The sequence below is a fragment of the Eumetopias jubatus genome, unplaced genomic scaffold (assembly GCF_037043125.1).
Source record: "Eumetopias jubatus isolate StellerSeaLion01/CBP00866 unplaced genomic scaffold, mEumJub1_p1.0 scaffold_12, whole genome shotgun sequence".
Classification (NCBI taxonomy): domain Eukaryota; kingdom Metazoa; phylum Chordata; class Mammalia; order Carnivora; family Otariidae; genus Eumetopias; species Eumetopias jubatus.
In genome coordinates, this window is record NW_028274818.1 from 44,188,890 (window position 1) to 44,202,632 (window position 13,743).

Below are 13,743 nucleotides of genomic sequence, written 5' to 3' on the forward strand. Positions count from 1 at the left end.
GAGTAGAAAAAAGGTAATGAGTAGAAACACCATGTCTTAGTGAAACAGCGGAAGTAGTTAGTTATAAATGGTATTAGAACAAATGTGAATTTATGCATATGGGTATAATCATTATGAAAGTCACAGCTGTGTTGTACCAGGCAAGAAATCGTCAAAATTTGTGATAATCAAGTGAGTTTTCATAGTATTATGTGTTCAGTAGAATTTATCTGGGGCTTTAAATGCTATTAAGCTACTTAAGAAATGGAGTAGATTTTTCTCCATTTTAATAATAAGCCATTATTTATCCTCAGAGACTTACCTTGTTCTTGGTTACATCCTGCTATAGCTTCTAAGTCAGGCAAGGTAAAAGAATAAATAAATCTTCAGGGTGCCTAGGTGGCTCAGTCAGTTAAGTGTCTGCCTTTGGCTCAGGTCATGATCTCGGGGTCCTGGGACTGAGCCCCACATAGCTCTTCCTGCTCGGTGGGAAGTCTGCTTCTCACTCTCTCTCCCCTTCCCCATCACTCATTCTCTCACTCAAGTAAATAAAATCTTTTTTTAAAAAAACAAAGCAAAACAATAAATCTTTTGAACAGTGAACTTTCTTTAAGCAGAATCTTTTAGAAAATTTCATCTTATCCATTTGTAGTAGCATTCATAATTAACAAAATGTGTATAATTTATGAGATGAGGTTTTGAAGATCTTGGATTAATGTTTGGCCATTCTCTCTGTGTTGCTTCTTGATCATTGCTACCTGTATTTTGGCTCCATTTTGGTTATATCATTTCTTTGAACAAAGGAAAAGAAAAGACTTTGTGTTGGAAGTTGTCCCATAGCCAGCCATCATCATATAGAAATTATTTGTTTTACTTAAACTAAAACATTCTTCACAGTTCATTATTGAAAGAACTCAAGTATGGTTCTTATTCTCAAAATTCATTTTCAAATGGATGCCAACTTCTAACAGTAGCAGTCGATACTTCTGGAGAGAGGGATTGTGGTATGCCACTAAATAGTCCTTAAAGCAGATGTTAGAGATTAATTAATTCCACAAGTGGCTTTTAAAAGCCTACTATTTTGGGGTGCCTGGGTGACTCAGATGGTTAAGCATCTGCCTTCAGCTCAGGTCATGATCTCCAGGTCCTGGGATCGAGCCCCATGTCCGGCTCCCAGTAGCAGGGAGTCTGCTTCTCCTTCTTCCTCTGCCTCTCCCCTTGCTTGTACTCCTGTCTCTTTCTTTCTCAAATGAATAAATAAAAATCTAAAAAAAAAAATTAAAGAAAACCTACTATTTGTAAGGTACAATACAGATACTGAGGATATGGAGGGAAAAGAGTCATTTTCCTTTAAGGGAACATCCAGTCTAAATGAAGAGATGGCTATGTTAATAGATACTCTTTTTGCTTTCTGATTATAAAAATAATGCATACTAATTTCAAGAAACTTGGAAATTACACAAAAATAAAATATTTTTTAATTAATTCTCCCATTCAGGATAAATTACTACTTTAGTATATATCCTTCTGGTGTTTTAGTAATTTTGTACATAGTTGTACATATCCAGTCTTATATCTGCTTTATAAACATAATGTAAATTTTCCCTTGTATTGTTAAACAGTTTGATAAACATCTTTGTATATAAAGCATTTTCTCTAATATTGGATTATTTCATGATGACAGTTCTTCACTGGATGAATGAAATTTTAAAACTGTTGATACACATTGTTTTACCAAAAGATTATCATTTATATTTTTGTATTTCCATCAGCAGTATTGTATTTCCACCATGCAAGTGTCTGTGTTGATGCATGCTTGCTAGCGTTAAGTGTTCTCAGTAAAAGTAAATGAATAAGTGAATAACTCCTATTTAATAAATGGAAAATAATTTTTCATTTAAAATTTAAAGTCTGGGTTACTAGTGTTGAACTGTTATTCATATTTTATTAGATACTTGTATTTTATATAAATCATCTATTTACATTTCCTTTCCTGTTCATTGTTTGGACCCTATTTTTTCCATGGTGATTTTTCTGAGCTCTTTATACATGAAAGATATTCTTTTCTATTATTTTTGGCAAATATCTCCAGTTTCTTCTTTTGTTTTTTCATTTTATTTAGAGCTTCCTAACGTTACCAGGTTTGTTGTTGTTTTTTTTGTAATATAGTTTTTTTCTTTGTCCATAGATCAGTGAGTATTTAATAAGGACAATAATACTTATATGTAAAATTATAATTTAAATCATAAAATTTGAAAATAACACTTGATATCTTACAATAGCATAATGATTAAATAAATTATGGCATATCTCTAAAATGGAAATTTATGAAACTATTATAAGTGATATTTATGAAGATTTTTTAAGATGATGAAAAAATTGTATTGGGTGAAAAAGCATATAAAATTATGTATACAGTTTGACTCAGTATGTTGAGAAGTCTCAGAGCCAGATGCCCATTGACAGATGAATGGGTAAAGAAGTACATATGTATATACAATGGAATATTACTCATAACCCTGACCATATAATCGTCCCTCCCTCCCCCATCACTACTTTCAGCTATGCTTTGTCGAGTTCCAGATTTCCATCATAACTTCTTAGAAAGATTGCGTAACATTCTGGTTGCCTTTCCGTTTTTGAAACCTAGTCTAGGTTTAAAACTCCAGTCTAATTCTGATTCAGATCTGTTTTCCTTCCCCTCCCTATGCAGTAGAACCTGGAATTGTGAATGAACACAGCTGAAGTAGGCGGAGGAGTAGGGGCTCCAAGTAGGGGCGCTGGTTGGGGGTGAGGGAAGGCATCCCCATGTTGCGATGCATTTTTATAATAGCCATTGTATAGTTTGTTTTGTCACTTTGAAACATGATTCTTGACCTTTTTTAAGATGTAATACATATGTAACACATTTCCAAAGTTTTAATTGCACATTGATGAACCAAATCTGCAAGGAAGGAAAGCAAGAATCATCATTTTTATTGAGGGAGCATGGTATTTATAAAAAAAAAATTATGGGCAGAGGAATAATAAAATCATTCAAATTATTTTATAAGGAAAATATATGAGTGATCTAATTTTGAAATTTATTTTTTCCAAGTTTTATAGTCAATGATTTTTCTTCACCTGCTTTCTTTAGGCAGTGGTTGAACAATTACAATAATGGTAGAATGAGTGTTAATAAACTTTTTCAGATATTAGCCTTAATAGGACTTTTTACTTGCATTTTTATGTTGTCTTGGTTTGATCATTGAAACAGTTAATGGTGTTACTAACAGTAATGTTTTATACATTTTTCTTGATTACATGCAGTGCAGATTAAGCCACCAGATTGAGGGAATAGACCAAGTCCAGATCATTGTACAACCTTACAGGCCAATATAAGTTTTGAATTTTAATCTTTTAAGTGTAGTTGTAGGCCATTGGAAAGGAGTCTAGGGAGTAACATAATAAAGCTTGCATTTTTAAAAGATTATCCTGGCTGTTGTATGGAGGATGAATTAGTGGGGTTCAGGAATGGAAGCTAATTAGGATGCCCCTGTAATGGAAAACAATTGATGGATTTTTGAAGAATAGCCAGTAGACTTGCTGATGGACCAGATTGGATATGTGAAATCAGGGTAGGGGAAAAATTATCAGGTGACTTGAGTTATCAGATTGAGCAGCTCGATGACTGGTTGTTCCATTTATTGAGATGGGGAGTACTGTAGAGAAAGCAGCTATGTTTGTGTTAAATGAGATAGGCTATTTGAGATCTCAGTGCAGGTGTCAGATAGGAAATTAGATAAACAAACTTGGAACTCAGTACAAAGGTCAGGGCTGGAGTAAATTTTATGATTACAATAAAGAACCCTGACTTAGTCTGACATTAGTGTTTGGTATTTAAAACCACAGGACTAACAAACATAGTGATTTGAAGGGGCACATGCACCCCAGTGTTTATAGCAACAATGTCTACAGTAGCCAAAATATGGAAAGAGCCAGATGCCCATTGACAGATGAATGGGTAAAGAAGTTGTGGCATATATATATACAATGGAATACTACTCAGCTATCAAAAAGAATGATATCTTGCCATTTGCAACGACATGGATGGAACTAGAGGGTATTATGCTAAGCGAAATAAGTCAGAGAAAAACAGATACGATATAATTTCACCTATATGTGGAATTTAAGACACAAAACAGGAACATAGGGGAAGGGAAGGAAAAATAAAGTAAGATGAAAATTGAGAGGGAGGCGAACTATAAGAGATGCTGAACTCTAGGAAACAAACAGGTTGCTGGAGGGGTTGGGAGGTTGGGGATGGGTAACTGGGTGATGGGCATTAAGGAGGACACATGATGTAATTGAGCACTGGATGTTATATGCAACTGATGAGTCACTAAATTCTACCTCTGAAACTAACCAACTAACTAAATAAATAAATTTTAAAAACCACAGGACTAGGTGAGAACAGGTTAGCACAAGTGGAGCCACCATTGCAAGAGTTGAAAATCAGACATTGGTGACTTAGAAGCCAAGAGAGAAGCATTTCAGTAAGGAGTAAAAGTGATCAACTCTGTTGAGTGCTACTGAGAAGTCAAGTAAGATGATTAAAAAGTGACCAATTAGATTTGACAACACGGAAGTCACTGGTGACATTAACAAATATAACTGTATTTCTTCATTTCCAAAATATTTTTCATATTTTAACATCTCTAAAACAGGGATAAGTTCACAAAAGATTGTAAGTCACTGTTCAGTTGGCAGTGTTTTTTCTCAATGTTGTGATAAATACTAGTTCATCTTATAATTTATGGTATCTTAGATTTGATGCAATGTGACTTTGGTAAAGTGGTGGGGATAGAAATCTAATTGAAGTGGATTGAGAAGAGACTGATACATGTCATCCTAAGTTATATTTTCTGTGAAGATGGTTTTTACTTCTTAGCTGTCATTTTGTGAGCCATTTAAAGCATAGTACCTCAAGCCAGAACGAAATTCCCAAAGTAAAGATGTAACATTTCTGCTATAGGTTTTTTGAAAACATGAAAGAACCGAACAAACAGTTGTTACTCTAAAAAAGTGAGAGCCAAAAGGAAAGTATTATTAAGTTTCTGTAGTAATTTAAAAGGTGGTATTCTGTACCTTCATCATTTGTTCTCCATTCTTGGCATAGGGTGAAGAACTAAGGAGCAGTGGAATAGTTTAATACAGAGTTTTCACAGAATAATTGCCAAATATAGTTCTCAACTTATGAAACCTCTCTTTCTCTTCTTCAGTGCCACCTTGTTTCTGCCTCTAAACCCACTAGACATCCTCACCCAGAATCTTTTGAGTCAGCAGGAACTTTTCTGGTATCTTCATCTACAGCCCCTGAGTTCAGGCAAAAATTTTATTGGAGACATTACACATGATGCTCCAGCCATGTTTGATTTACTTTTCATGAGCATTCTTTTTTCTTCTTGATAGATGTTCAGTCTTGCCTAATTTTCCAGTCTGTCCTTTCAGTAGCTACTGAACTCCATTCTCCACCATCTGTCATGTTTCTTGTCATCTTCTGCAATCATATGGTTTGGGTGTGGGGGTTTTGTTTTTGTTTTTGTTTTGTTTTGTTTCTTCCATTTTTTGTTCCTCTCCTGTTATTTCTTGCCTTTTATATTTCCTGACTCTAACCATTCTGGGCTTTAACTTGTTTACCTAATTTGATGTCAGCAAATTTCTTGCCCATCACAAATGGATAGGTGTAAGTAAAGCTGAAACAGATAATGTCTATGCTTAGGTAAGAAAGGGTATACAGAACTTGTATTTGGTTATGAAAGTGGTTTTTAACTTAGGAAAAAGGTGGGACATTTCAGATCCTGAGTGGGGTCCTGAGGATGTCTTATTTTATATTTTGAATTCTGCACATGTTAGAAAGGGTGGTGATAGAATCAAGGTATTTCTAATTCTGTATCTTTAGTCAAATCCCATGATATTTCTGTTGCTTTCATATCCTCATCTGAAAAAATGGAGCTTTATAACTACATATACTATATTGTTACTAGTTTATCACAAGGATAAGTGAGACAAATGTATCAAATAACCTAAGAAATAATATTGACTATAGATGTAGATTATTCTCTTGGCTTGTGCTAGCTATCATGTTTGATATCACTTGCCGCTCTCTGCCCCTTCCCTTCCCCCACCCCCACTTTATTTACCTGTCTTGCTCATTTGGCTGTGAGTTCTTTAAGAAGGTAGATTTTCTTATCTCTGTTGCTTACCATGGTACCCAAATATTTGAATGAATATATTTGTAAGTAAATATTTGAATAAATGAGAGTAGAATGCAAAGAACTCTGTGGAGGCCAAGAATGAAACCCTTGGGGAGCAAGGTGGGGGGAGAAAAGCCTTTGAATAAAGGGGACTGAAAAGGAATGATTGGTAAGACAAAACAAAACAACTAGCAAAGCTCAGTGATCAGCCATAAGGTCAACTGTTTTAAATGCAACAAAGAGGTCCAATAAGATGATGACTGAAAAGTGTCCGTTGTATTTGCTTATTAGATAACGGGTTGTCATATGGACAACAGTTTCAGTAGAGTGGTGGTAGGTGGTGGGATGGGAAAAGAGTTTGTGTAGAAGGCAGATCATAATGGATTAAGGAGTGAATAGGAATTGAGAAAGCGGATAGCTTTTACTTTGAAGGAGTTTGGTAAGAAGGTGAAGAGACATTAGAAGTTTGCTGGAGAAGGAATCTAAGGTCAAGGGGGAGAGTGTTTTGGTTTGGGGGTTTTATTATTGTTTTCTGTAGATGGTGCTTGATATTTGTAGGTCACAGCAAAGAAGCATGAGAAGCTGAAAGTAAATTTAAGAGTGAGAGGATGATAGGCAGGAGGCAGACAGGAATGAAATAGGTATGCTCAGACAGAGGAGTTAGTTCTGACCAGGAGGAGGTACCTTTAATAGATGAAAGGAGAAAGGAGGAAAAAATGGGTGGTCTATATAATGTCAGAAGTCCCTTCCAGATCTGTAATACCATCAGATCTGTTATGTATGCAAAGATATGAACTGACCTAAGGCTTAAGAAAATAAATTTCAAGGGGGCACCTGGGTGGCTCAGTCGGTTAAGCATCAGACTCTTAATCTTAGCTCAGGTCTTGATATCAGGATTGTGAGTTCAAGCCCCATTTTGGGCATGGAACCTACTTAAAAAATCAATCTGTCAATCTGTCTGTCTATCTCAAGGAATTCCTAAAGTCTGACAAATATGTTGGCTTGCATTTAAGTCATATTTGTAACCACCCAATCTTTAGTGTTTTGTGTGTGTGTGTGTGTGTGTGTGTGTGTGTGTGTGTGTGTTTAAGATTATTTATTTGAGAGAGAGAGAGGGAGGTAGAGTGGGTAAGCATAAGCGGGAGGGGCAGAGAGAGGGAGAGAGAATCTCTAGCATACTCTTCATTGAGTGAGGAGCCTGAGGTGGGGCTCGATCTCATGACCTTGAGATCACTACCTGAGTCTCATGACCTTGAGATCACTACCTGAGCTGAAACTAAGAGTCGGTCGCTTAACCGACTGTGCTTCCCAAGAGCCCTGGTTTTTATGTGTTCCTAAGAGGAATACTAGATAGATGATTTCTCGGAATTGCTTGTTGAATGTGAATGAATACCCTATTTAGGTGAAGTCTTTTTAAATAATGTTTCTGTTCCTTTTATTTTTTTAAAGATTTATTTATTCATTATTTTAGAAGGGGGGTGGGACAGAGAGAGAGAGAGAGAGAGAGAATCCCAAGCGGACTCCCTGCTGAGGGCCGGGCCCACCACTGGGCCCATCTCAGGACCATTGAGATCACTGCGTGGGTCAAAATCAAGAGCCAGATACTTAACTAACTGAGCCACCAAGGTGCCCTGCTGTTCCTTCTACTTATTTATTTATTTATTTTTATTATTTTAAAGATCTTATTTATTTGAGAGAAAGAGGGAGGGACAGAGGGAGAGAAGCAGACTCCCTGCTGAGTGTGGAGCCCAACTCATGGGCTTGATCCCAAGACCCTGAGATAATGACCTGACCCAAAATCAAGTCAGATGCTTAACCGACTGAGACACCCAGGTGTCCCCCCTCTGTTCCTTTTAGATGCACATTCTAGATTGCTCTAATACTTCAGAATTTAAAAGATATGATTTATAATAAATGTAACCAGTTATCTGATCCTGTTTTCTTTGAGTCTTTGCTCAGGTCTCAATTGTATATGATATCAGGTACACATGTTAAAGTATACAAACTTTACTGTTAGATCACTTCTGACATACCAGTTCTGACTTATTACTAAATTTTGTTCATGTTTTCCTTGTAGTTATTACAAGAACTATGTACAGTGTTTAATGTAGATTTACCATGCCGTGTGAAGTCTTCCCAATTGGGAATTATCAGCAATAAACAGACGCATACCAGCGCCATAGTGAAGCCACAGTCTAGCTCCTGTTCCTATATCTGCCAGCACTGCCTCGTCCACCTTGGAGACATTGGTGAGCCTTTGGTGTGAAGGAATTGCTAATATAGTCATCTTTTTCTTTGGAGTAGTCATAGAAGGAAACTCTTTTCCTTCAAACTGAGCATGCACACACAATTTAGATAGTTATAAGAGGAAACTGTAAAATGGATATTAAAGAACTTAAATTTTCTCAAAATTTTGGGATTGGCAAAGGATCTTGAAGGTGTCAGCTTTCATGTTAAGATTTAAGTTTTATTCAGACTCATGCAGATGCAGGCAAATGAATAGCAAAAATGTAAATAAAGCTAAATTTTTCAAAGTGGTGCCATAATATTTTCTAAATTAGAAGTCTGTACTCTTGGAATTGCAGGGTTTATAAGTTACTCCTTCTGAAGCTAGATTGTCTTCTTTCCTTCCTGTCAGTGTATTAAAACTTCTTTTTAAATTGTTTCCTTTTTACAGTTAAATTTGTATTTCTATTTTATATATTTTATCTGGGAGTATTCTGTAACTTATCCTTGTTCATCCCTTTAAGGCTAACCTAAAAAGGTTGTAAAACAAATTAACTATAGGATTATGTTTCAACTGTCCTAAAATAACAAGGAATGAAGAACATCACTGCTTTAAGTTCAAAGATTTTAGATTTCTTGATGTCATAAATCATTGACCTCCATGAGGGATCACATCAAAGTAAGCACCAAGTTCTGCACGGAGATTCAGTGAGTAGTGTATTTAGGTTGTTTTTGCTTTTAGTGTTCCTGTACACACACATACTTAATATTGCAGTAGGTATGAGACATCTTTCAAAATCACTTTATAAGATATTGAAGAAATACATAACTTTCAGATCATATTGTATAGTGTTTTTTGTTTTGTTTTGTTTTTAAGTGCCATATAACTCACCCCTTCTTGTGGGCCGGCTCCAGGTCACCAGCATAGTCCATAGTGGGAGCTGGTGATGCATGACACTGGAGGACCTGAAAATGGGGGCTAGGTAAGCTTTAACATTGGTTACATGCTGAATGTCCCAAATAGGGAAGGCCAGATGGACACTTCACACATAATCCTATAGTTAATTTGTTTTAAAGTATTTTCTGTCTTTAATTATCTTAAATTAATTTTAATGTGTTTATTATCTTTAGAACTGAAAACTATAGTTGCTTTGGAAATATTACCCTACTAGTTATTTTTTCGTTAGTTTGCTTGTTTTTAAACTAAATTATCTTTTTTCTCCTCTCAGCTCGATACAGAAACCAGACCAGTCAGGCAGAATCCTACTATAGGCATGCAGCTCAGCTTGTCCCCTCTAATGGTGAGTGGGCCTCTTATGTCAACTTGTGGATGACTTTATAACAATACAGAAAATAACTCAAGGTTCATCTTCCAGGTTTTATGAAAGCAAAAGATTTCGGGGTTTTGGTATTGAGTTTTGGGGATTTGGTATTGATTGATTTGGAGTTGTGGTCATACTCTTTTAAATGTATATTCTATATAACCAGAAATGAATTTTTTTAAATAAGATTATTGTCAGTAAACCAGTATAAATAGACTATCTCCTAATGTGATCTAAAATTGTTTTAACAACTCTGGCTTCCTTAATTACTTATAGAATAATTATCTCTTAATACTACCATTTCCTTACTAGAAAATTTATTTTTTTATTTCCTAAAAGACAGGGCTTTTGTCTTTTGATGACCTCAGAATCGGAATTAGCAGTGATTCTTGTGTTAAGCCACATTGAAATTCTTGATTCTGAAAGGAGCCCCTTTGAAGCAGGGGTGGCAGTGTACTCACGGTTTCCTATTGGCCATGGCTGCTTTCCTGCTGCAGTGGCCATAGAGACTCTTAGGCCCAAAAAGCCAAAAAGATTTGCTGTCTAGCCCTTTCTAAAGTCTTCTTTAAACTTAATAGTGCTCTCTTCCCTTACTACGTGCTTAACCTAAACATAGTATGTGCTGTGGTGGGGTGTGCTATTTTAAATTATGCCCATTTGTAATGAGGTAATCATGAGATTTACTTTATAAAATACACCCCATTATTAATTTAACGGTTTAAAAATTGATCATCTGCATTCTGATGGCAAGATTGTGCATCTTGGGTGACTTTAGAATCTTCACTTTCTCCTCTAGGTCAGCCTTATAATCAGTTGGCTATCTTAGCTTCTTCCAAAGGAGACCATCTGACCACAATTTTCTACTACTGCAGAAGCATCGCTGTGAAGTTTCCTTTCCCAGCTGCCTCCACTAATCTACAAAAAGCACTTTCTAAAGCACTGGAAAGGTAGGGTTGACTTTTCCAAGAGGAGTTGGTGTAATCTGGTAGCCTTCACCTGTCAAATTTGGGCATGCAAGAACTAATAGTTACTTGTGTTTCGCTTCTGTTTGCCTAATTTCTAAAAACACACATATATTTTAATAGTTTTGCATGTAGTCGTTGCTTGGGTTTCAAGCAGTCTGCATCTGATCTGTTCCTAGTAGAGGAGTACAGGCTGCTGAATACTGATGACTCATTTGAGTGTGTTGCAGATGAAAAGTTAGATGCAGAATCCTCTCCTTGTGTATCAGGTGCTCAAATAATGTGTTTTTGCAGACTGAAACCTCTGTTAAGAGGTGTTAGCCATTTTGCTGCTTAAGATTCATGAAAATTTTTCTTTTCTTTCATTTCAGCCGGGATGAGGTGAAAACCAAATGGGGTGTTTCTGACTTCATCAAGGCCTTTATTAAATTCCACGGTCATGTGTACCTGAGTAAGAGCTTGGAAAAGTTGAGCCCTCTTCGAGAGAAATTGGAAGAACAGTTTAAGGTTAGATTTTAAAAATAAAGCATTTTTTGTCTTGTCTGACTCAGGAAGCATAAGATTTGGGGGAAGCTGACTTCCTAGTTTTTATGTCATTATTTAACTGTGAACTGTTGGGTAAAATTAAATTTGAAGCATATGGAATTCTTGCATATAGCATCCCCTCGATTTAAACAGAGATACCGTCTTTAGAGAAACATCGCAGCAGTGTTTTCACTAAGTAGCTGCCATTTGGCAGAAGGTACCAAAGTGGGAAAAAACAACTCCTCCTTCCTTCCTTCTCAAATCAAGCACCTTTCTTTCTCAGTTTTGAAAGTACTACTTTTGATGGTTTTTATATCCTTAGGTAGGCTTCTGATACCTACTTTATAATATTTCCATTCTGTAAACCTAGTTCTTTATTCTCACTGTGTTTTGATCCATTGGGATTTGTGGTAGTTCAAAGGAAAGGAATAAGAATTTCATTCAACAGGACTGTATTTTACTAATTTGTGTAAGGAGATAAAATTAAGTAACCTTTGTTCATATGAAAATAATCTTTTATTAGTATATTAACAGTTTAGATGTAGTATAATATGTAAAATATGGCAGGAGTCAAGATTAAATATTAACTTTATTTTTAATTCATTTATTCAACAAATATTTGACTGCCTGTTGTGTCAGTCACTGTTTTAGCCACTGGGATCAATAGCGAACAAGACCGTCTAAAGAACATTTTATATTACTTGGTTATTCCTGGGTATCTAAACACTTGGGGAATTGTCTGTAACTGCCTTACAGTTTTATAAGTATTATAAAAGTAACACATTCCAGAGATTGTAGAACTTAGATACTTAAGAGACATAAATTAACCAAATATAGTCAACGTGAAGTAGTTTTTACAGATAATCATTTTGGCAGTTGACACTTTTTATGTATAAGAGATTGTACTAAATAACTATAAGAGAAATAGTTTGTTTTAAAATAAGCTTTAGAGTCCCCTGTTGTTTTCTGCTTCTTTTGGTGGCCTATTTAAACTTTTAGCCCATGATTTATAGAGTCGGGTGCATGAAAGGAACAGCTAATTTTTATGTCCTAAGCTCTTCTGCCTGGACAGAACAAACAAATCTAAATAGTTTTATTTTAAGTGTTCAGATATATGAAGGATTATTTTAAAATAAATTATCTTTGTCTTTTCTGAGGTCAGAACTGAAATTAAATCTTAAATCTTAAAAAAGAGATCTGTAGGGGGTTGCTGGGGATTCTCTCTTTTGAGGACTTAAAAGTCAGGTTGACAGCCATCTTTCTTGGATGGTTTAGGTACAGTTCTGTAAAATAGCAGGGGATTGGACCAGATGACCTCTTGAGATTGCTCCTGGCTCTGTGTCTATGAAAGATATACTCCCTAAGTGGGGAGAGAGAGGGATCCTACCTTAATGAAATCTTCTCTATGTAAGTTATTCTGGTCTAGAATCTAGTCATTTTGCATTCGATTCAACCTCAAACACTGATATTCTCTTCAAATATATATATATATTTTTAAAGATTTTATGTATTTATTTGAGAGAGAACATGCATGCACTTGAGCTGGGGGGAGGGGCAGGGACAAGCAGCTCCACCCTGAGCAACTGAGGCTGGAGCCCAGTTTGGGGCTCAATCTCAGGACCCTGAGATCATGATCTGAGCCAAAACCAAGAGTCCCACACTTAACTGACTGAGCCACCCAGGTGCCCCTCAAATATGTATTTCTGTATATAAAGTTGTGGGGGGTTTATGTGGGCAGTTGTAAATAGACTTTGAAGTATCATTCCAACACTCTGAAGTTAAACATAGTATGAGGCAGATCTATTTTAAACTTTACTCATTTCTGAAACATCAGAAGAACATTGTTGGAATGAAATTTTAGCATAGTTGAGCAAATATTCAAGTGTTTCTAAAGCGTATGTAGATGATTAGTATCATCTACATGTAAACTTCAATGTGTCTAACTAGAAATCATTAACTCCTAGGTTGAGGTTTATTGAAATATTTAAGGCCTGGGGTTTAGGAAATGAGACTGTGTGCTATTTTTTCATGGTATTAGCTTAGTATATTCTTCAACGGCTCTTGAAAATGTCTTTGAGTAACAGTGTGTCAATTCCAATCTGATTTTGTTCCTGGTGAGGCCTTTACTTACTACAGTGCAGTCTAAATTTTATGAAATTACAACCAAATAGTTACACATTTACTTACAAAGGTGTGGGTTATGCCTTCACTAAGTACTTATTGAGTACCTACTGTGTACCGTACACTTTTCTAGGCTCTTGGAGACAGAAGGGAGAACAAGACAAAGTCTGTGCTTTCGTGAAATTTTACATTATCATTTGCTAGTACTTAGGCTGCACTCATGCATTAATGCTTCTGTGCATACACTAGACAGTCCCTTAAAGGGCTGTGATTGTCTTCTATTGGGTATTGCCATCTAAAATAAAATGCCCATGGATTAGTAGATACATTGTTAAATTTTACTCATAAGGAAAAAATGCTTTTTGAAAAATA

General features: G+C 35.8%; 1 protein-coding gene across 6 annotated transcripts in view; it reads left to right on the forward strand.

Annotated features, from left to right (window-relative positions):
• Window positions 1–13,743, forward strand: part of SMG7 (SMG7 nonsense mediated mRNA decay factor) — an 83,904-nt gene that overhangs the window by 50,341 nt on the left and 19,820 nt on the right. For all 6 annotated transcript variants that reach the window (XM_028121485.2, XM_028121488.2, XM_088016790.1 and 3 more), the window contains 4 exons: window positions 8,293–8,464; window positions 9,671–9,742; window positions 10,560–10,710; window positions 11,097–11,232. In XM_028121485.2, the coding sequence (XP_027977286.1) occupies window positions 8,293–8,464; window positions 9,671–9,742; window positions 10,560–10,710; window positions 11,097–11,232 (531 nt within the window). The remainder of the gene's footprint in view (window positions 1–8,292; window positions 8,465–9,670; window positions 9,743–10,559; window positions 10,711–11,096; window positions 11,233–13,743) is intronic.